This window comes from Gavia stellata, chromosome 8 (genome assembly GCF_030936135.1).
Source record: "Gavia stellata isolate bGavSte3 chromosome 8, bGavSte3.hap2, whole genome shotgun sequence".
NCBI lineage: Eukaryota > Metazoa > Chordata > Aves > Gaviiformes > Gaviidae > Gavia > Gavia stellata.
The window spans coordinates 6,875,494-6,896,404 of record NC_082601.1 but is presented as its reverse complement, the minus strand read 5'-3'; the positions used below and the strand labels follow the sequence as shown (position 1 = coordinate 6,896,404).

The window sequence follows — 20,911 nt, the reverse complement described above, 5'->3', positions numbered from 1 at the left end:
TGTCTGGATTTGGCCCACTATTCGTGTGCTGCTGGGAGTTGGGAAAGAGGCCAAAGTAATACAAGAGGAACAAAAAGATGTAACCAGAGGTCGGTTGCAGCCCTCTTTGCTGCTGCTAGCAGCCTGCTCATCAGTGCCAGAGCCGAGGTGAAGGTGAGCACTTCTTTGAGCAAGGGAGGCACTTAGAAGGCTTTTTATGTTTAGGCAGATAAATACATTTTTTTCATTGAGTTCTGGATTTGGGTGAATAGATTCCCATTAAAACGCAAAACCAGACCTGCTTTCAGGGGTTACACTTCTATGTGGAACTTTATACCTAACATCTGTGAGGATGAAGACTTTCTTGTTCCCCTGCTTCCTCCCTGCCTCACTGTGAATACCCTGGAGCAACATTATAAGACCTCACCATCTGCTCTTTGACAACAGTCCTCTCTCCTGTTTAAAAACCCAGAAATTCCAACCACTTGGTGATTGTTTGGGTTTGCTGTGGGACCTAGGAGTTTCAGCCAGCTCCTTTTGGACAAAAAGCTGATTTAATTCCCCACTACAGTGAAAACACGGGAAGAAAGAGTAAAAACAGGGTGACCAGCAAATGAATAGATTTGGAGCAGTGTTTCAAAGGTTAGATAAATAGATATGTAAAAAGTTGCCTAGGCTTGTGTGCCTGCATAGGACAGCAGAAATTGTTAATGATAGTAAGCCTTACTTGCCTTTCACAGGAACAAGCACGATTTGTTTATTTATTTAATAAACTGAGTCAAGAATGTGTCATCAACTAATAAATAACTTTAAACATTACCATGTTTGAACTAGAAGACAGCTGGCACAAAGAAACAATTACACAGCCATTGGGATTTAACTGACAAAAGATTTCCATAAGTAATTACGCCCTGTGAGTGTGAGAGGAAAGAAAGATTGCCCTTTAAAGGGGATAATGCCTTGATATTTTCCTCATGCCCTTTTACTGTAAAGCTAATAACATACACAAACTGAAGTGACCCTGTATGTAACAGGCAATAACGGATCTCTTCCTATTCCACATCTTCCAGTCCCTCCACATGCAAATACTGCCAGCTATCTTGGTGGTCAGTCTGAATGCATAGCATTTACAGAAACGGGCTCTTAGGTTAGCAGATACATAGAATTTCTTTCTGTGCTTAATGGCATCTGGGTAGGCAGAATGGGCTACTCCATTTCCTTTTGTCCCTGACCCTTCTTTTTTTATATTGTATTTCAAATTATTTAGTTTAAAGACTACTAATTTTGTCTGACAGGTCGAGCACAGGTCCACATAAGTAAAAGACAAGGCAGGTCTCTTTCTCATGCTGATGTGAACTCCAGAAATGTCTTCGAAAGGAATAGTTTTTACTGGAAGCATAAGACAGTCCTGACAAATAAGAGGCAGAACGTAGGTGCTAATCGTGTCATAGTTGACTTTTACATGTAACATACACTTAGTAGAAAATTTAATGCATAAAGGTCTTGAGTGCAATGTGCGTGGCTACAAAATTGTAGTAATTAAAGCAGCACTTACGGATCTGGCACAGCATTCCTACCCATCCTCCAGAGCACTCGCAGATGTTTGGACCTATACATTCTCCACCATTCAGACATTTCTGCAGGCAAACAGCTGAACAGGTTGACATGAAACCAGTGAGAAGGTGTACACGATACATCTGGATGTTCAAGATCTGTCTGAAAGAGTGACCTGCTAGGTTTTATTCCATATGGCTAATTGCTAAAGAAGTGAATGTGTTCTATTCATCAGATAATCAGTATTCATGATTCTTTGATATTTGCTTCTTAAGAAATTTATCTTTGACGACTGTCTACTGGTACCTTTCCTATTTCTAATGCTCAGCTCACCATCAGCTAAGAATACTCTCCATATAGAATCACAGAATGACAGAATCATTTAGGTTGGAAAAGAACTTTAAGATCATCAAATCCAACTGTAGACCTGACACTGCCAAGTCCACCACTAAATATATGAAATATTCATACAATATGATATATTCATATCTGTTATATGCATATTATGTATTCTCTGTTATAAATAAATAGATTCTCTTAGTAAAGTTTGATATGTTTATTGCATATATTATTTCTTTAGAGATCCTGAAAGAGTGAATGCATGTTTTGGTGTACATGTGTGTGAGACACAGACTTCAGAATTTCTGAATAAATTATTAATATTATAATTTCAAAACACTGGTTCTGAAATCATATTTACTATCAGGACCCAAAGGGTAAAAAGCCAATATTTCAATCTGGTTTACATACAGTATGTCATCTTGATTATAAATTTATTCAGTTTATCTGTCAACATCATGGTAATGAATAGTCACGCAAGGAAAAATATTCCTTGAAAATATTTTAGGGTGAGAGGTGGTTTTTAATTACATTTTTATGTAACTGTAGTCAGTTCTGGTAGAGTTACAGAGTAAGAATACATAATTCTCCAAATTATGCACCAAAATCTATTTGGTGACCTTGAGAGTATATCAGTTTAGAAGGCTTTATAGCAGGCTTTAAATAGTTCTGTATTTTGAAATATATGGCATTTCTCTGTAAAATACAACAAAATTTGAGAAGCTGTTAAAATGTAAAATCAATGCTTCACTTTTAATGCTATAAAAATGAATTTCCATAACAAGTTGTGTAACAGACAGCTGCATGAAGCAGAACCAGGGTTCCCCTACACCGCTTTTTCCCTTTGCAAACATCGAATGTTTATAGCATTTTGTATTACCTGTACATAAAACAGTTTTTCTGCAAACTGCTGAAGTAGCAAAACAGATTCTATTCACTATATTGTTTTTTAATATTAAAAGAAGATTAGAATTGTTGTTGACTGGCCTAAGTAATAACAATCTGTTTGATGGGCAGTAGAGGTGCTTACGTTTATTACAGTGCTTTCCCCTCCAACCAGATGGGCAGTCGCAGACATTTGGGCGTACGCATTTCCCTCCGTTCATGCACATGGGATCACAGACACCTGCAGATACATATCAAAAGAAGAACATGGTAGCTGGGAAATAAAGGAAGACTTCACTAGATACTTGTATGCTTCCTTTCAGAAGGTTCAATTGCTTGTAATTAAAAACCAGAAAAGTAATTTGGATTTGAGAATCTGCAACTCAGAGGCTTGATAGCTCCTATAAATCCTTCTGGAAAATGTCGTGCCCTGCATGGAAGCTCTTTCGAGGAAGCTCCAGTAAGAGCTGCCTCACCAGAAAAACGAGAGAGGCATTAATTACAATGATTCTCAGAAAAACAAGTAAGAAATTTTCTGTGGCAGCTGTGGACAGACCGAATACTTGTTAGAGCTTTCACTTTGTGATTGGAAAACATGTTCTCAGATGTTCATTTGGATATGAAAAGATTTGAAGAGCATAGATCAGTTTCACACAATTTTGGGAATGTTTTTGCATCCAACCAAGCTTAAAGATTAAATAGATCTATTCCTCCATCACCTTGTTGCACCACTATTTGTTAAAGTACTTACCTTTTTACTTTATTCTTTCACATAAATAAGATGTGAAAGCTAAGTTGTTCTTTCAACCACAGGGAACGAGATGATTTTTTGTTAGATTTCATTAGAAATCTAATTGCTAATTTTTGTGTCTCAGATTAAGCCCTTTATTTATCAATATTGTTGTTTTACAACATCCAACAGTAAAATCTCACTGTTCTGGCAAGTCAAACATCTGCAATCCCAACATGCTTTGATCTAGGTAGATGAAATAGGGAGATACTCAAAGTCCTCATCTTCTGATTCTCCTTGCCATCCTCAGCAGGGAGCAGGCTACTTGCTTCCGCAGGCACCGAGGGGGCTGACAGCTAAAATGTAGCATTACAGTGCCTTTATTAGCCTTAAGGTTGTGACGTCTCTTGGCACATCAGCAGCAAGAACAGAACTTGAATACTAATGCTGTAGCAGTTCAGATGTTCAAGCCATCACTATGTACAGGGCTCTGAAAGCACCACAACCCCCCCTCAGACCTTCACTGTAGAAGGTGAAATACTGCAAAGAGCCTCAAAATAGGAACGGTTATTAAAAAATAGCATGCAAAAATACAGCAACTGTTATTTGATGGGAGAATAACCTTCTGTTCCTCTCTTAGGTATGATCAGGCATTTTTAGATAGGTAGCTTTAGATGCCCTAATTATTCTATTAGGCGTATACTATCAAAGTATTGCTTTTGAGGCTTTTTGTGTCCTGGTCTATTCCTTCAGTGCAGATGCTGCTGCACCGGCAGCTTTCAGCGCTACATTGCTGCTCTTGGTTGGCTGCTACATTTGCATTTTGTTCTGTGCCAGACCTCCTGGATCCCTCAGCATAGTGACCTGCCCTCAGGCAGGTCAAACTAACCCACGATTATAAGGGCTTCTTGGATGCAAGCCCTTAAACTGTCATCTTTTTCCTTCTTTCTCTGCCTCTCCTGATCCATGCTATAATCTTGGCCTCTGCTTGCTAAGGCTAACAGGGATCTATAGTTCTTGCTGATCTATCAAAAAGTGCTGCAACCACTAGTTAAAACCTAGATGATTTCAAAGTGTCATGGCAACCATAACGCTGAAATAAATTAATCTTTTATTTTCCCTCTTCCTTTTTCTCTCCCTTTTGATCTCACGTCTCCGGTAACGGACCTCTGACCTACAATCTTACGTTGTGTTGTATTTGACTTCCTGTTTCAATTATAAAACAGCTCAGATATTCAGAATTTAGAAAAGATGACCCCAAACCATAAAATTTGGTTGTAGATTTCAAATGACCTTATGCTTTGTGATATTCATGGACCACAGTGTCCCCAATGCTAACTTGCTGTCCCAAAATCAGTTGAAAATCTAGAGATTTGATTTTGAGATCATATGAAACTTGGACAATGTCTTCCCACCACCCCTTAAAAAGTAAAGCCAAGAAAAAGTAACTAGAAGCACAGTAGCACTTGTTCAAATGGGTATTTCTCCTTTTTTTTTTTTTTTTGTCCCTTATATTTTCTGTGTATTTTTAACCTTATACAAACAATTACATTTTAAGATGTTCCTGGTTGTTTTGTACTGATAGCAGATTTTTTAAATTGTAGAACAACAGACTCTTCCTTCAATTACAGGGAGTCAGACTAGTGTGATTTTTCATTAACCTTTACTTTTCAGTCTGTGTATAACTGAACTTGTTCCAGTTCAATTTGCATTGTAATTCAGCAAAGCTTTAAGCAACAGGTGAGGTCCAGTCTTGGTCTCAGCAAAACATATCAGTTCAAATTGACTTTCAACTTGGGATCTATTTCTCTCTTTGTTTAGCTGCCTTACAAATGAACAAGTAACTACAAAAATACAGCATGAACTTCCTTTATGTTGTTCATTGCTTATGGCATCTCTCACTTCGGTGATCAATCCAAAGGAGTTCAATTCAAAGTGAACTAAGGGAAGTACCAAACCTGTTCTGAACTGGAGGGGCACTTCTGACTGCCTGCCCTCTGGGGCAGATACTTTCTCTTCTTGCTAGAGAATTCACGAGCACCTTTATGTAAATGAATGCAGTGTTATCTCTCCCTTTTTCCTGTCTGACATCTCCACATTGTTCTCCATTTCTTTACCTTTCTTAAATTCAATACCCATCAGGCAGTCTTCAACATTTGTTGATGATAACTAGTTTGGATCCTTGCTAGTCCCACTCCTTGGCCTCTGTGGAGGAGCTCCAATTTCAAAATAGCAAACAAAAATGTTACAGCCTCTCACAGGAAAACTAAATAAATTATCAGACACTAGGAGAGCAAATCGAATTATTGTAATCCTCCCAGACACTGGCATGACTTTGAAAAGACTCACATTTCTCCCCCCCCCCCCCCTTAAAAATGGCCTGGCATCTTGACCCAAAGACGACAGTGGTTTGATAGTTTTTCCACCTGCCTTGAGGACTAGCCCTAATGATACGGATATAAACACATTCGTGTCTCCCCTTTGTTGCAGTTTTGTAGGGTGTATCACTGGGGGTGGGGAGAGTCCTGTACTATCACACATCCTGGGTGCAAGCTTGCTGGCAGTCAATAAGTATCACTAAAGCCATAATCCCACTCCCCTTGCTGTCCGTGTCGACATTTCCATGCTCTCCAGTGAGAACTGAAGTACAGAATTTCATATGCAATAGAGTTACTCAATTCTATAACGCGCCACAATTCTATAAGGCCACCATTTAAAACTAGAAAGGACTACCATGATCTTATGTTTTCCAAAACTGTTAAGTTAGATAAGGTAAGCCTATGTTGAAGCTGATAATGCAGGTTAAAGAAAAAGCACGATTACGTGTTGTATTTCAGATGAGGGGTGATTTTGATAAGGTAACAAGCAGCTGAAGGTGTTAAGATAAAACATAGGTGTTGCACAGAACATACCAAATGTACGCAATTCTTCCGTGCACTGAAAGGCATTCACAGTTGCTAAGTTTTCTGTTTTATGCAGCAGCGATTTCTCTTTCATGGCTTTAATGCATTTTGACCTTACAATCACTTAAGATTTCCTGTGACCCTTTTCATAGCTTATCCCCTCTAGGCTGACTTGACCCAGTGAAGTGCTTCTTGCAATTCCTTTTATCAACCTCTGTGGAGCTCCATAGTTCAACTGTTCAGTGCTAACATCTTTAGGGTAGTCAGACCTCCTGCTTTGGGGAAAGCCAAAGGGAAGAATTTTCCTGCAAAATAAATATTTCCAGATATCACTAAAATTCTAAGAAAAAACCCCAACCAACACCTTAAGTGTTGTGTCTAAATTCAAGCAGGTCCTCCTGGTGCACCAGCGATGGACATCTACAATCCCAGTGTCTTCCTTTGCCTGCCCTTCTTGCCATTGATTTACAGTAACAGTTCCTCTAAAACATACACAGTATTAAGCAAAATACGCCTGCTGTGCAAAGCCAAGAGGAACTGGGGGCAAAGTCAAGCACTGGGCATGCTTTGCTGGGCTGCACATACTAGAAGCCACTGAGAGTAATCTCTTGTTCTAACAAACAGTCACAATATTAGCCAGCAGTAATTGCTGATTAGTTTACAGTGTTTAAAAGAAGGCAGACATTTCCTTCAGACTCCCACTGCTTCTGTGGATTAGCAGACACAAACTTTGCAAGTTGAACCTAAGCCACTTTTTGATCCAAGTACCCCATTACACCTTTTCTCGCTGGAAGTAGATAATAATAAGTAGTGAAAAGCTTGTAATTTTGTTGAAATAGGACAGTCTTCATCACCACCCTCATAAAGTCAAAACAGAGGGAATATTAAATCAGGCTTCTAAAATCTTGGCAGAAAGGGATCCTCTGCAATGCTTCAGGAATATGCCTTGCCGCAGCTGAATATCCATGTCCTTTCCTGACAATGAGACTGCACAGACTATTTCTTTCTAAATCAAAAATTACCTGTCATCACGTATCCTGAGCCATGCTGCTGATGAGGAGACAATGCGTCACGCTGCAGTGCTGATTAGAAGATGTAGTTTTCAAGACAACTTTTCTTTCTTTCTTTTTTTTTTATATGCCCTGTAGAAGCTGAGAAAATTGACCTGCTTCTGGATGCCTTCTGCCTTTGGATCGGAGAGAAAATAGCCTCAAGCAGTAACATCTGTTTGGGCCAGCTAAGGTAATGCATCAGGCTACAGCTTACTGACAAAGAACACAGAAATGTGGCCAAAAGAACACCTACTGGTAGATATATACTTCAACGTATCCTTTAAGTCACCATCCCTGTGCTGTCATTTATATGTGATTCACAGGCACTGCTTTTATTTCTGGCTGGGCTTGGTTTCAGACTGACTTCTCTGTGGGTCTAGTGCGTATTTTGACTTGCTCTCTCTATAGCTCTTTTGAGGAGCAGAAAGCTTGATCAGTTGCAGTTTTGGCTTTTGTATGTGTAAATGTTGTTTTAATGTTTGTTTTCTCCTTTCTGCTTAGTGGTTATCTTGATTTGGTGTGACATTCTCAAAAACAAAGAGCTGTAGCTGGGGAGATATGACACAGTAAGGACACAGAGCATGGGACAGATTTAAAAATAACATCGACTGGTCTTGTCAGGAAAATACAGATGACAGAACTCAAGCTGAGAACAAAAATGAAACCAGTAGATGTAAAAACAATGGGGTTTTGTGTTAAAACTGGCACTTCTAGTCCTTTTCCAATGTTTATAGGTAATATACATCACCTATTGATAGAACACGAAAACCGGGGAGAAGCTCTGTGCCAGGAGCGGGACAATATTGACACTGCAGCCTTAAAATTTAGGGATATTGCTGATCTTTTTCATAGGACGAGAACTGGAAGGTCAGGTCAGCAGTTTCACAAAATAGCACAGTTCAATTGATCGACTGGAAAGAAGGTTCCCCATCTCTCTGGGTGCATTATGCATCCCAGCAGCACTGCTCGAATGAAACATTATCCTGACTACAGTAAGGAAACAATTGGTTGGATGCTCTAGGCTCCACGTAAAGATTTGATTTTGCTGAATGATCTTTAATCCTTGAAAAAATGAATCACAAAATTGGTGTGTTCTGGCCAAAAAGGGTGTTTCTAACACAGGGCACCGTTGTTTGGATCCTACTGCCTTGACAGTAGCAGAAACTAGTTGAGGTAAAAAATGTCATTCTCCCCTTTAGAGGGTATAACTGATACTCAACAGATCATTAGCGAGATGGATGTACCAATATATCTGCTGCTGTGAAGGTCCCAAATGCACATAGCTCTGAAAAACGTGTTATGGATTCGGGACATGAGCAATTTCTGGTCCCTTTTTTTCTATTTCCAAGGGGAGTAAGGAACTAGTTTTGCCTGTGTTGACTTTTAGGCACGTATGTTGTTCCAGAGCTTGATTTTCTCTGGAATTTCTCATCTATGTTGATTTGGATTTGTAAATAAAGAAATAACTTTCTCTATTAGAGTAACCTTGGATGTGAGATCCACTGAATGTCAGTAATTATAGCCACAGATGAAATTTTAAGAAGGAGGAATATATGTCATGTAATAAAATAGTTTGCAATTTTTGTGCAAGGTTCTTCTAAAATTTGGATCCTTATCCATATCAAGCTACCGATCATTTTGAGGTTTGCTCATCCCCATTTCTCACTTCACGTATCTCTGACAGAGATGCAAAGCAGTTCTTCAATAAATTACCTTTCTGAATAGCAAAAATAATCTGGAAGAAACCTCTGAGGGATGCAGTGCGGGAGAACAAATTACTACAAGACACAGAGGGAGCTGTAAATGTAATTGTGAATGGGTGTGGTGACAGTTTGCATTTATAATATATTCACTTTACCACACGGGTCTAGCAATATGAGTTAGTTTGCATGACCTAGCACACATTTCAGAAGAAAAAATGGTCTGAAAAATTGTAGACCATATAGATAGCAATGCAATGCCAGTGCTTTGCCTAATTATGTCTGGTCTTCATTCTGATGTGTGCTCTGATATACGTCTGGGGCCTTTTAGAGATATTAAAGCAGGAAATAAATCTAATCTAGGTATTAGTTCAGGAAAAAAGGGAAAAATAATTAATACCATATGGCAAAACTCCTGAGATGCTAGACTAAACTCCGAGCGTCGGTGCATAATGATGTACTGCATTCCTGGTTGCTGTCATGTCACTCTCATCAGATGATAACATTTTCTGTCAGTTAAAGCAGATCCTGGTCTCTCCATCTGTACCTCCAGAAGATTCCCTGGTAGTGTGCAGTGGGCAAGACTCTTAAACCTCATGAAGCTGTGGAAACTAATGAGTGATTGTCACTCCAATACAAACAGGGGACTCTCTACTCTCCTTTGACTGAAATATTTCTGCCTCTGGGCCTCCTGATCTTCATTTTGCCTATTGTCTCTTGTCAGGTGAAACTCTCTCTAGTGATACAACGGTATGATGTTTGGATAGCTACAAAATATTCCAGCATCTTTCAGAATGAAAGCCACTATAACCAAAATAAGCATGTGCAGGTGCACATTTATATATTTGGGAAATATTCTGCTAGGAACTGTCAGATTTTGAGATCATTAGCAAAACCTTTTTCTCATTTACTAATTGGTTTTAGTCTGATCACAACACTATTAATTTGAAAAAGACTATAGCTATACTTTATTCTCATCTTTGTAGCTGTTAGTATATAATTAATGTGGGGAATTGTAAAGTATACTCTGAGCACAGCTTATATTCCCATCTTGTTAGGGTCTTGGGTTTGGTAAGATTTTCTCTTCATTGAAGAATGCTCGGTGTTTTATTAGGTCAGTGAACCATTGCAGCGTGTGTATAAATTGTTCTGTTGAGCTGCTTTCTTGTCATGCCTGAATAAGAAGTGAAAGAGGATTCTCATATACATTGTTTTCCCTGTTGATTGTTTTTGCAGCTTCTGTGCTTGCAGTATGACCTGCCATTTAGGCACGTTTTCATTGCACGGAGTGTGCTAAGCCATCGCCTATGCTTGATGCAATTTGGTTTATTTTCATCTGTACAAAGAAAAAGGGAGATTTAGGCAGAGTAACCGAAGAGAACCGCAGTGGCATGGGAGACACAGTCTCAAGCCAAGAAGATGACCAGCCGAGGGCCACTGTGGTCCCACTGATAACCCAGGCGAAGAGCGAGGAGCTCAGGTGGGAGCCCGGTCAGGGAGTTCAGAAGGACTGCTGTCTGCACTGGCATTGCGCTAATCTGTTAGTCACCCTGTTATTATCCATCTTAGAAAATAAGCTAAGGCTTACTTGGGAATCGGTGCTGGAGAGGAGTGTCTTGCCAGTGTCTTTTTGTGGATAAACAGACCAACGTTAATTTCCAGAATTGTCCGTCCTCTGGGCTTTTCAAGTGGCATATCCCATACCCCCTTTTTAAGAAGAGACATTTTTAAAATATTTTAATTAAAAGTAGACCCCCAAAAATATTGTTTCTTAAATCATTTAGTGGAAAAATCACTTATCCTCACACAGAAGTCCACTGCAAAGAGAAATGCAGTAATTCAGTAATCCCCGCTCTTTTATTTAAGTATGCATTTACATACAGCAGCAGATGTGACACATTTCTTTAGTGCTTTTAAGATGCAAGTAAAGAAAGACTGGCTCAAAACCTAGATTCTCTACTCTAGGAAAATTCATGCTGTAGTCTGTGCATGTTTTGCTTACAGAATGAGTAAAAATTTAATAAGGCTTTTGGGCTTATTTAGGATATATGTTCAGTTCTTATCCATATATATACTTGTTCTCTTCCTGAAAAATAAATTTAGAGACAACTGCATGTGCTTAAAGCCCCTATTAAAATAAATGCACCAGCTACGTATATATGAACAGAACGTAGCTTTTGAGAAAGACCAACTCATGGCTTTGTCACATATCCTTACTAAAAGTAAGCAGAAAGGAGAACTGCTCTGCATTGTACCTTGAGTCGTTCTCTCCCGTTTGGCTCTCTCCCTTTCTGCGGGAAGTCAGAGCTCTCCCTGTTCCCTGCAGGCAAGACGCACGGATCATGTTGTGTTCAGCTGAATAAGACAATAGTAGGCCTGATTTTTTTTCTTCGTCTTCTGTTGTATTTCCTGCCCAAGGAAGGAAGACAACATCTAATATGAACCTATTCTGATACATGGGCTGGAAAATCAAGCAAGAACTGGGACCAGTGTTTCCTTTTCCTGTGTCTCCAGACTATGCACCAACCAGTCAACAAGCCGACCTACCAGTTTTTCTACTTCTGCTGCAAAAGTAATGCTTTTATCAGTAAGTTACAAGTCTCTCTGCTATAAGCAGCTGTTTATTTATTTCCAAACAGCCCCTGTCCAAGGATATTGGCCATCCAGAAGTCTTAGGCAAATAGTTGTTGCTTATGAGCATATCCTTGACATATGAAAAGCAAGTCTAACGCAAATGATTACTCCATCCATTTAGATGAGATATGTGGACTGTTCCACGTTCAGTTATGTGGGAGCATATGCTGGACCTCTGTTTTGCAAACTGGCTGATTTTAGATGGCTTGAGTCAATCTGCCTACTCAGTGAAGATGTTCCAGACAATGTATCACCTGTTGTCAAGATGATAACTTGGTGGAAGTCTAATTTGTTGAGCAGTAAAACGTCCTGCTTATGCAGCTGGCAAGGCAGTAATCTGCAGAAACATTACATGGGAAGGCTGGAATATGGGAAATCGGTGACTTTCACCATATGACATTGCTTAGCAAAAAGCTGCCTTTGAAACCCAGTGGTCACATTTCCAATTAGTTTGCCTCTAGCTCTCATGCAAGTAAAGTCCTCATGGTACCGGGAAGGAAAAAGAGAGGGGGAGGGAAGAGGAGCGAGCAGATCTGGAAGAATGAGCGTGAATTATATTGCGCACTGTGTATTGGCTATAAATCCTGCCTGCGGGAATTACTGAAATGGAGAAATAGTTATCTACTAACTTTGAGATCCAATCTGCAAAGTCCCAATGTCAGTGCAATGATTTATGTGATACGACATCGGCAGGATTCAGCCTGACACGATAAAATAGATGCATGCAGAAACACGGTCTCTCCGTTTCAAACTGTATGTAAACTCTGGCTAGCTGGCTGCGAGACGAGTGGCAAGAAGGTACACTGCCGTAAGAGAGGCCGAGGTCAGGCTGCAGATGTGCTTGGTATTCTGGAGAAGGGAGGAGGAGGATGTTCAGCAGTGTTCTCCTGTGACCTTTGCTTGCTGATGAGCTCCAGAGGGAGCTGTGGCTTGCCTTTTTGCTCGGAGATGAACTCACTAGAAGCAGACAGCAACGGAGAAGGGATAAACGTGTGGTCCCATGAATTCCTCTTTTTCTCCCCTTCTTTTCACTCCAACCCTTCACAAGAAAACTCAGCTTTTATTAGCTTTCATTTTTTAAGAGTTGTTTATAAAGCAGTCCTATGAAAATACATGTAGTAAATAAATGAAACCGAATCTATTTTCTTTTTTTATAATTTTTGTAAGGATGTAGTAGAAATCAGTGTGAACACTGCCTTAAAGCCTCATGAACAGGAGTGATATCCCAGGATTGTTACAGCTGTGCCTTCTTTCAAAAGGGAATTTAAATCCACGCGCGAATAGCTTTTCTTTCGTACTAACGCCGAGTATGTTTGTTTGATGCAAAGTTGATCCAGAAAGATATTTTATTTTGAGGTGCTGCCAGCATTTGCCTCTTTCCGCTCAACAAGACTGATTATACTGAAAACAATGCATAGCAAGTGAGGATACAAGGTTGTACAATTGCTGAGGCATAACCATACAATTCACTGTCAGCTCTGACACCCGCTCGTCCTGGGTGTGGGTGTCTGGTTTGCATAACCACCAGGCAGTTATTTATCAGTAAACACACCAGGCAAAGCCTTATATTTCAGCAGGCAGCCAATCAGACCTGCTTGATTTATGCGTTTTTTTGAGACGATATTTATTTAGATACAAAACAAACATAAACTTCCAGGGTGAATACCTTTCTCCGTATTCTAAAGAAGCAAAGAAGAGTAAACCCAAACAGCAAAGCCATGGTGCTGCCACTCTGTCCTGCATTGTTTTAGCTGTCAGGCAGACAGTGCTAGAAATGCCAAACTGTACAGACAGGGATGGAAGTGAAAATCCTAAGGCCTGTTGCCAGGTATTTAGAATAAACTAGTAGCTTATTTGGGCTCGGTTTAGAAATAACCTGTCTTTGATTGGCTGCCATGCCTTTTAGTTTTAATTATCTCCTTTACTTGCGATCTGAAGCTGCCAAAAGCAAACAGAAGCTTTTGTTTCTCTGTCCATGCTGGTGAGATATTAAGAAGGAAAGACAAATGTCTAAAAGCAGTGGAAACAATGCCAAAATATCCAAGGAGTAAGTGATCAAAAAAAATGACTGGGCTTATTTTTATCTTTGCCTCTAAACACTGTTCCTACCTAAAAAAAAGCTTCATAAAGCTGGTGTCATGACAAATACGCAATTTGTTTAGAGTATGTGAATTCTTTATTCTGTTATTTCAATTATAGATATTAAGGTGCCTTTTTATGATATTTGTTAAGATGAAAGAAGTACTTTTGAACATTAATTACTGGAGAAATAGACACCCGCAGCTATTATTATTCTTATTACGTTGACTCATCACAAGGACAAATGTATGTATGACTGGCTGCTACTTACATCTGAGTTGCAAGACACTTGGGTTCACTCATTAGGAACAACCCTAATGTGCGAATTACCTCCAGGATGGGCATCCAAGTGCTTCTGGCTTCCCTGGCTTCGCGTAGCTCCATCAAAGGGGTCACCCAGAAGTGTGTTATGGTACCATGAGCCTGGAAACTGTAGCATCCCTACTGTAATCAGGGCTGTTCATGGCAGGGAATTTTCCCCTTGCTCTAACTCTGTGTCAGAGCATATTGAAGCTGAAATCTAAGGGTTTACTGATGCAATTTATATGATTATTAGTAGGTTTCAGAGATAAGCGTGCAAAAACTGTGTACTGCTGTGTATAAACAAGGACAAAATTGAAAAGACTGCCAATTTCAAGCATTCACTGCAGGTTCAGAAAGGTAATATTTTCGTTCAGATCACTATTTCTGAAAAGAGTATTTCTTAGTTTTTATGGCTTATGGGAAATTTCCCAAGCCCACAAATATTTTCCCAAACTACAGATCAAGAATGAGAGGCTGCTCTGCATGTAATACATGGGTGGGAAACCTCTTCAGACTTGTCTGTCTTAGTCTTAATTTTACTCACTCTATCTTGATAGGTTTTATTAGGCAGCTAATAAATCCACCCAAAATTTCTAAGATTAGAGACTCCGTGTAAGTACGTAGTAAAGCTAATTTGCTGTCACAGGTTTTTGAAACTGTACTAGAGGTATGAAAGGAGTTAAGGACACTGCAAACTCATATTCAGAGAGCAAAAAACAAGTAAAATAATGATAAAATCCCTCACGAAGAATTGTTTTTCTCATTTTGGCTAAGCCAGCTGTGCATTTGCCAGCGTGGGGTAACCTGGCAGCAATGGGTTAGATGCCACTGAGCTATGATTTGGGCCACAGGTTCACCTCAAGCAGTTCCTCTGAAAATGTGGTACGTGGGCCTGGTGATTTGCAAATGGGAGCTGCTGCAGTATTAAACTTCCAGTAAACTTTGTTTCTAATTACAACTTTGCTATTGTCATATATGTATTTATTTTCCTTACTCTTTCTGTAAGGATATTACAACTCTGTGCAATTACCATGGCAAGTAGTACATCCAGAATAAAATCATAAGTCTCACCCAGGGCACAGCAGGGTTACACGAGGTCCTTAAAGGCAAACAGAAAAGATGTTCAAATCCAGATAAAACCCTCTCTGTAAGGTAGAAATCTACTGGTTTTTTTCTGATTCCTTCCTTGCCATACCCTTCCCAGGAAGGTTAGCAAAAGCACTGCACAGTTCGTCTTCCAGACGGCTTTCTGAGCGCTCAGGCACACAGCCCATGGGGCTGGTCTCACCTCTACAGAGTCAGCGGCCCAAGCAGCTGCAGAATTATCGAAATCTATTTAATCACTGTCTCAGTATATATCTACACTGCTTGTGATACTGCTAATGACAAAAGAATGAGCTCTTTTGGGAACTTAGAATGGATATAGTGGTACTTTTTATACATTTTATTTAAGAAGAAGGGGTTGGGTAGTGGAACTTCTTCATTCTAGGAATTTTTTTTCCACTTTTTTATTTGTCTAGGTGTAAATAAGTTAGGAACACATGTCCATATATATACTGCTAGCCTTTAAGTGTGCGCCAAGTATGTCAGCTGATCCACTAATCAGGTCAATGCCTGATTGAAAATGATATAAAATCCTACCTAAAAAAAGGTATGAAATGCCCTTGGCATTGAACTCAGAGATGTATGGGACGAAGAGCAGCCTCCAACTGATGGGAGCATTAGTTTTCTCCATTTTGTTTGTGGGGGAAGGTTTGAGGAGTTCAGCTGAGACACTTCTGCCGTGTGCCCGGTAGTCTTTTGCTTGAGAGGAGCGGAGAAACCTGGATCCTCTGGCAGAGGAGAGAGAAGCTATTTCGTATGACAACAACAAGATGACACACGGCTCTGACAGCAACTGCTTGCTATGAAGAGCTTGTGAATAAACTATTTCTTTCTATGGATCATAATACCTGTCCCACGTGCCGTTGATTGTAAGCAAGAAAAAAGAAACACTACTCAACATTCTTTACCTATTAACAGTCAGTGGCCAGTAAGAGTAAGCAAATAGTAGCATTTTTCTTCTACTTAATCATGTTTCTCTTCATTCATCATGGACACAGGACCTGTCTTTAAGTTTTTATAATACTAGGCTAAATAAACCAGCCTATATACTGGTTATTGAATTAGAAGGTAGGCTGAGATTGGACAGAACAAAAATATTTTCATCATATCAGAAAGCTTTTTTTGCAAAAGATTATACCAAGATGGGCAACAAAAACTCATAAACTTTTTGAACATGGAAAGAAACACGCTGTGGGTTGGCAGTAGCAGTTGGAGCATTTAGGGGAGTGCTTTGCTGGACTGCAATCATGATCACCTCTTTTTCCTTTGATCTGTCTGGAGATGTGGTAGTATGTTTAAAGCTGGAAACAGCACTTCTCTAATGTTCTCTAACCTCAAAAACAAGATGCTGAACATAAGGTTTTTTTCCTCCTTTTTTCCCTCCAGCTTGTTCCTGCCAGAGCAGACTATTCAATTGTGTACTTTGCAGCCAGGCAGAACTGTGCATCGTGATTCTCCCTGCTGAAGGAGGGGAGAGCTGTAGTATGGGGATTGAGAGGACTTTTGTTGCTGGAAGGAATTTTTTACTAGCTTTTTTTCTCTGTGTGTGAGAGACATAAAGTGCTCTGGAAATGTACAGATTCTTACTGCCAAGAATGGTTGTTTTCACAGCTCCCCTTTTGCCAATTTCAAACTGGTTAAGAAATAATAATAATAAAAAAAAAAGTTTTCACGTACATGTCCTAAACTCCCTGGGTGACAGATATTGTTGAGCAATAGAGCCTGTAAAAGTGCCAAAATAACCTATTTCTGCAGAAGAATAGAAGAATAGAATATGAATACCGATGCTAGGGTGAAGAGGGAGTTTTCAGTGCAAAGAACAAAGGCAAGACTGAAGTGTTATTAACCAACTGTCTTAATTAAGCTAGAAGTATGATGTTCTAATATTTCTGAGGATCTCAGCCACCTGCTCTGCCTTTGGCTTTAATTTCCCCCCCCCCCAAAAAAACCTTTAATGCAGAATAAATAATTCATCTCCAAATATGAGTGTTACTCATTCTGAATGCATGAAATATTTAGAGAGGATTCTAGCAAAATGTTCTACTCCCAACATTGACTTGACTTAATGCTATTCTAATTAACAGGTTGGTTTTAGACAAAACATAGTGCTATGTATGCTCTGATAGAAATATAGGAGATCATGGCATAAATCCAGACTAAATATTCTGTTGAACTTGCACAAAAGGGAGAAAAATTGTTTATGAGTCAGAGAACACTGGAAAGCAAAGAGAAGTTTGTAACTTACTTTTCTGACACCTTCTTCCAGTGTAACCCTCGGTACAGGAGCACACATTGGTTCGAACACAGTGACCACCGTTCTTACAAGGGGGAATGCAAACAGCTAGTGAAAGGAAAGCAAAAGTTTTGTGCACTGAAATCACACAGAGGATCAACGTTGCCTAAATGTAGGCTCCTTATTTAGGTGCCTGTGTTGGGAGACCAGTCTGCAGAGGCTTTTTTCTTTAGTCGGGGTAGAGAAGGAAGGTGTCTCTCCAAAGGGTGATTCAGGCAGATGCCTAGCTGGAGATCCTGATTCTCTCTTGTTTGGGGAAAGAATGTGGGACATGACTCCTAGCACCTTAGGCTCTCTTTCAGATACCTGCAGTTAAGCAGTCAGAATATTCCTGAGAATCTCTTAGGATTTTAACTCTCTAACTGAAGGGCTTCTTCAAGGGCTTTTGCCCTTGAAATATAGATCAGTGTTTGATATTTGCTAACTTGGTTTTGGTGCTATTTCTTCCCCCCTTCTCAAAGAAACAGAAGGAAGGACTTTGCTTTTTTTCAGCATCCATCCACTATCTCCCCATATCACTTCCATATCCTACAAATGTGGATATTTATTTTCAAGTTTTAGTTCTGTCTAAACCATAACACTTAAGAATAAAAATTCCAAATCACCTAGATGTTGAAAATCCCCTTCCACGTTGAACCTCAAGAGAAAGATCATCAAATTACAGAGTCTGTATCATTTGCACTCTCTCCTTCATCCCCAACATCACAAAAACAAAGAGCTTCCAGCAAGCTCCATTTCCAATTAGATTTTTGTGTGTGAATCATTCACTTGCAAAAATATGCATTGGGATTGCATTCATCTAGGAACTCCAGGGAAACAAAAGGGAGAGAGAGAAAGAGAAAAGAACTTTTAATATTGAAATAGTTCAGGTTTGGTAATAAGAGTGTATTTATATTCCCAGATTCAGGAGAGGTTATTAAAGCCATGCTCAAAAAAAAGAAAAGCAAGTAGTATAAGCACAGGAGCCCTAAACATAAGTTCCTCTCTCCTGTCTATTCTGCCTGGGCTAATGGGTAGTTAAAGTATTCATTAATTTGACTTCTGCAGCACAAGGTGAGCAAGAAGCCCAAGATACTGTTAGCCTCAGTTTAGAGCTCTTCTCTTTAGGACAGGGATTCAAAATCACATCCTGCTCTAAGTCAGTCAGAGCGATATTTGATCAGATCTTTGAGCGGGGATCTGAAGAAGTCCTATACAAGTCTCCCATCCACTACACTCTAGGATGGTGAAGTAGGTGATATTGTGAGCCTCATTTGAAGATAAATTATCATCTGGCCCTGAAACACATTATAGTACACGCTATAGAGTATGAACAAAGTAGAGCCATGGTTTAACATTTAATTGAATCATTACTAATTAGTAATAGCACTGACTTCAGATAGTTTTAGATTAATTGTTAGTTATCATTCATACCATCATAAATAAGCGCTTACTCCTTCGCAATACCATTAAGAACAACATAACGTGGATTTAAGACAGACTATAACATCAAAGGGGGAGTTATGACAAGGAAAGTCTCTCGCTATACTTCGTGTGGGGTCACGTAATGATATAGGCTGCTGTTTATATTTTAAGTCTGGGTCCTTTATCAAGGTGATAAATAGAACTTTCTTACCTCTCTGGCACTGTGGCCCATAGAAACCATAAGGACATGTACACATATTTGGCCGTACGCAGATTCCTCCATTCAAGCACACAGGATTGCACACAGCTGTATGTGAATATAAGATAACTCTATGAATCTCTAATAATTTTGAGTTTTTTAGAGTAGGCACTCTTTTGCTGCTGCACATGTCATTAGAACAAACATTTCTAGTACTACTGTGATAAATTTCACACAATCCTTGCTGGTCACGTGTGCTATGGCATTTATTTATTGCCGACACCGTGGGAGCATTTCAATGGTGGTTTAGCATAGCTTGAGGGATGAAAAAAAATAGAATTTAATAGTTTATTTCTGATGTCTTCCTTTGATTTGCACAGTTCATTTGCTTCCATTCCAGTATCCTCACCAAACATGATCCCAAGGTGGTAAAATCTAGTCACATTGCATACAGCCTGGATAACCTGGAGATGAGATAGTAACCATTTGCTGCTTTGTCTGAGTTCAGCAGAGCATCGTGGCATTTCCATGACGTTGAATAGATATGCACCGCAAAACCTCTGTTTGTTCTGCCTCATTTAAATGCCAGTTCCCACCACATATTGGCTCGTGCATCACCATCACCAGCAAAGCCACTGGCTGAGCTCCCTTTACTTCTTCATTTATCTGTTATTACTGTAGATGATATAACAGGCATTAGGAATTAAAAGCTGTCTTGCATATTTCTATGCGGCAAGTACCTGACTGTTGAAAAAAAAGGTATTAGAATTGCAAATTAGTTTAGCTGGGAAGTCACTGTGTGAAGAATAACGAATCCAATAAACTTCTCATTGTAAAGCAGAGTGACACTTTAAAACAGTCTTTTTCCTTCTATTCCCTTTGTCTTTCAGTATCTTACAGAATAGCCCATTAAATAAATACATTTAAGCTTCAATAAATTAAGGGTTACTAAAATGTTTCAGATGAACTAAAGGAGAAATAAAATGTCAATTTGGAAAGAGAAAAAAAGTGAAATTGTAGTCTAGATGAGAGGCTTTTCTCACTAAGCAGCAATCACTTATGAAGTCAAAATGGACTTCGTTCATTCCTAATGGTGAATTTGGATTAGTTGCCTCATTGTCCTAGCTAGTTCACAGATGTCCCCGCTCTGTCAGTGTTTATATTTCCATCGGTAAAGTACCCTAATTCCCTTTCTTTTTGTTTCAATATCTGTGTTCCTCCAGAGACTCCTGTCGTATCACTTGAGGCAGGAAACCCCAACAGTATCTGCAAAATACTCTGCGTAGTGCACATAAAACAATGCCGGAGAGGTGAGCCTGATAGTCTTTCACCTAAGGTATTGGCAGACAAACAAATCCTGTTGCTGCTATTCTGGGTTGGAAATTACTGCTTCTGCTGCTGTTGCTTGTCCTTCTCTTGGAATAATCCTGTTTAAAGCCACCCCAAAATAAATTTGCAGAACTCAAGGAGAGTAATTTCCGTCAGGAAAAAGAGGAGATAGTCGGAGCCAGGATAGCTAGTGGCAATCCCAGTCATTTACCGTGGATCTTAGCTAGGCTAATTTATGTGTCCTCAGTAGGTCTGTCAATTCAACACTTACAGGAAGAGCAATCTCCAGGAGATGGAGGTTAAAATGACATCTCTCACCTTCCAGGAAAGGTAATGTAGGCTGAAGGTGTCTTAGTTATTTAATATGCACTATGGCAGAGGCATACTGCCTCTGTAGCCTTGAGGTTTGGCACTGATTAAGGCA

General features: G+C 39.5%; 1 protein-coding gene across 1 annotated transcript in view; it reads right to left on the bottom strand.

Annotated features, from left to right (window-relative positions):
* LOC132317401 (von Willebrand factor D and EGF domain-containing protein-like) overlaps positions 1 to 20,911 on the bottom strand; it is a 174,184-nt gene that overhangs the window by 6,394 nt on the left and 146,879 nt on the right. Inside the window, exons 24-27 of the mRNA XM_059820504.1 lie at positions 19,171 to 19,266; positions 17,508 to 17,603; positions 2,903 to 2,998; positions 1,535 to 1,630 (exon numbers count right to left, since the gene is read on the bottom strand). Of these exons, the coding sequence (XP_059676487.1) occupies positions 1,535 to 1,630; positions 2,903 to 2,998; positions 17,508 to 17,603; positions 19,171 to 19,266 (384 nt within the window). The remainder of the gene's footprint in view (positions 1 to 1,534; positions 1,631 to 2,902; positions 2,999 to 17,507; positions 17,604 to 19,170; positions 19,267 to 20,911) is intronic.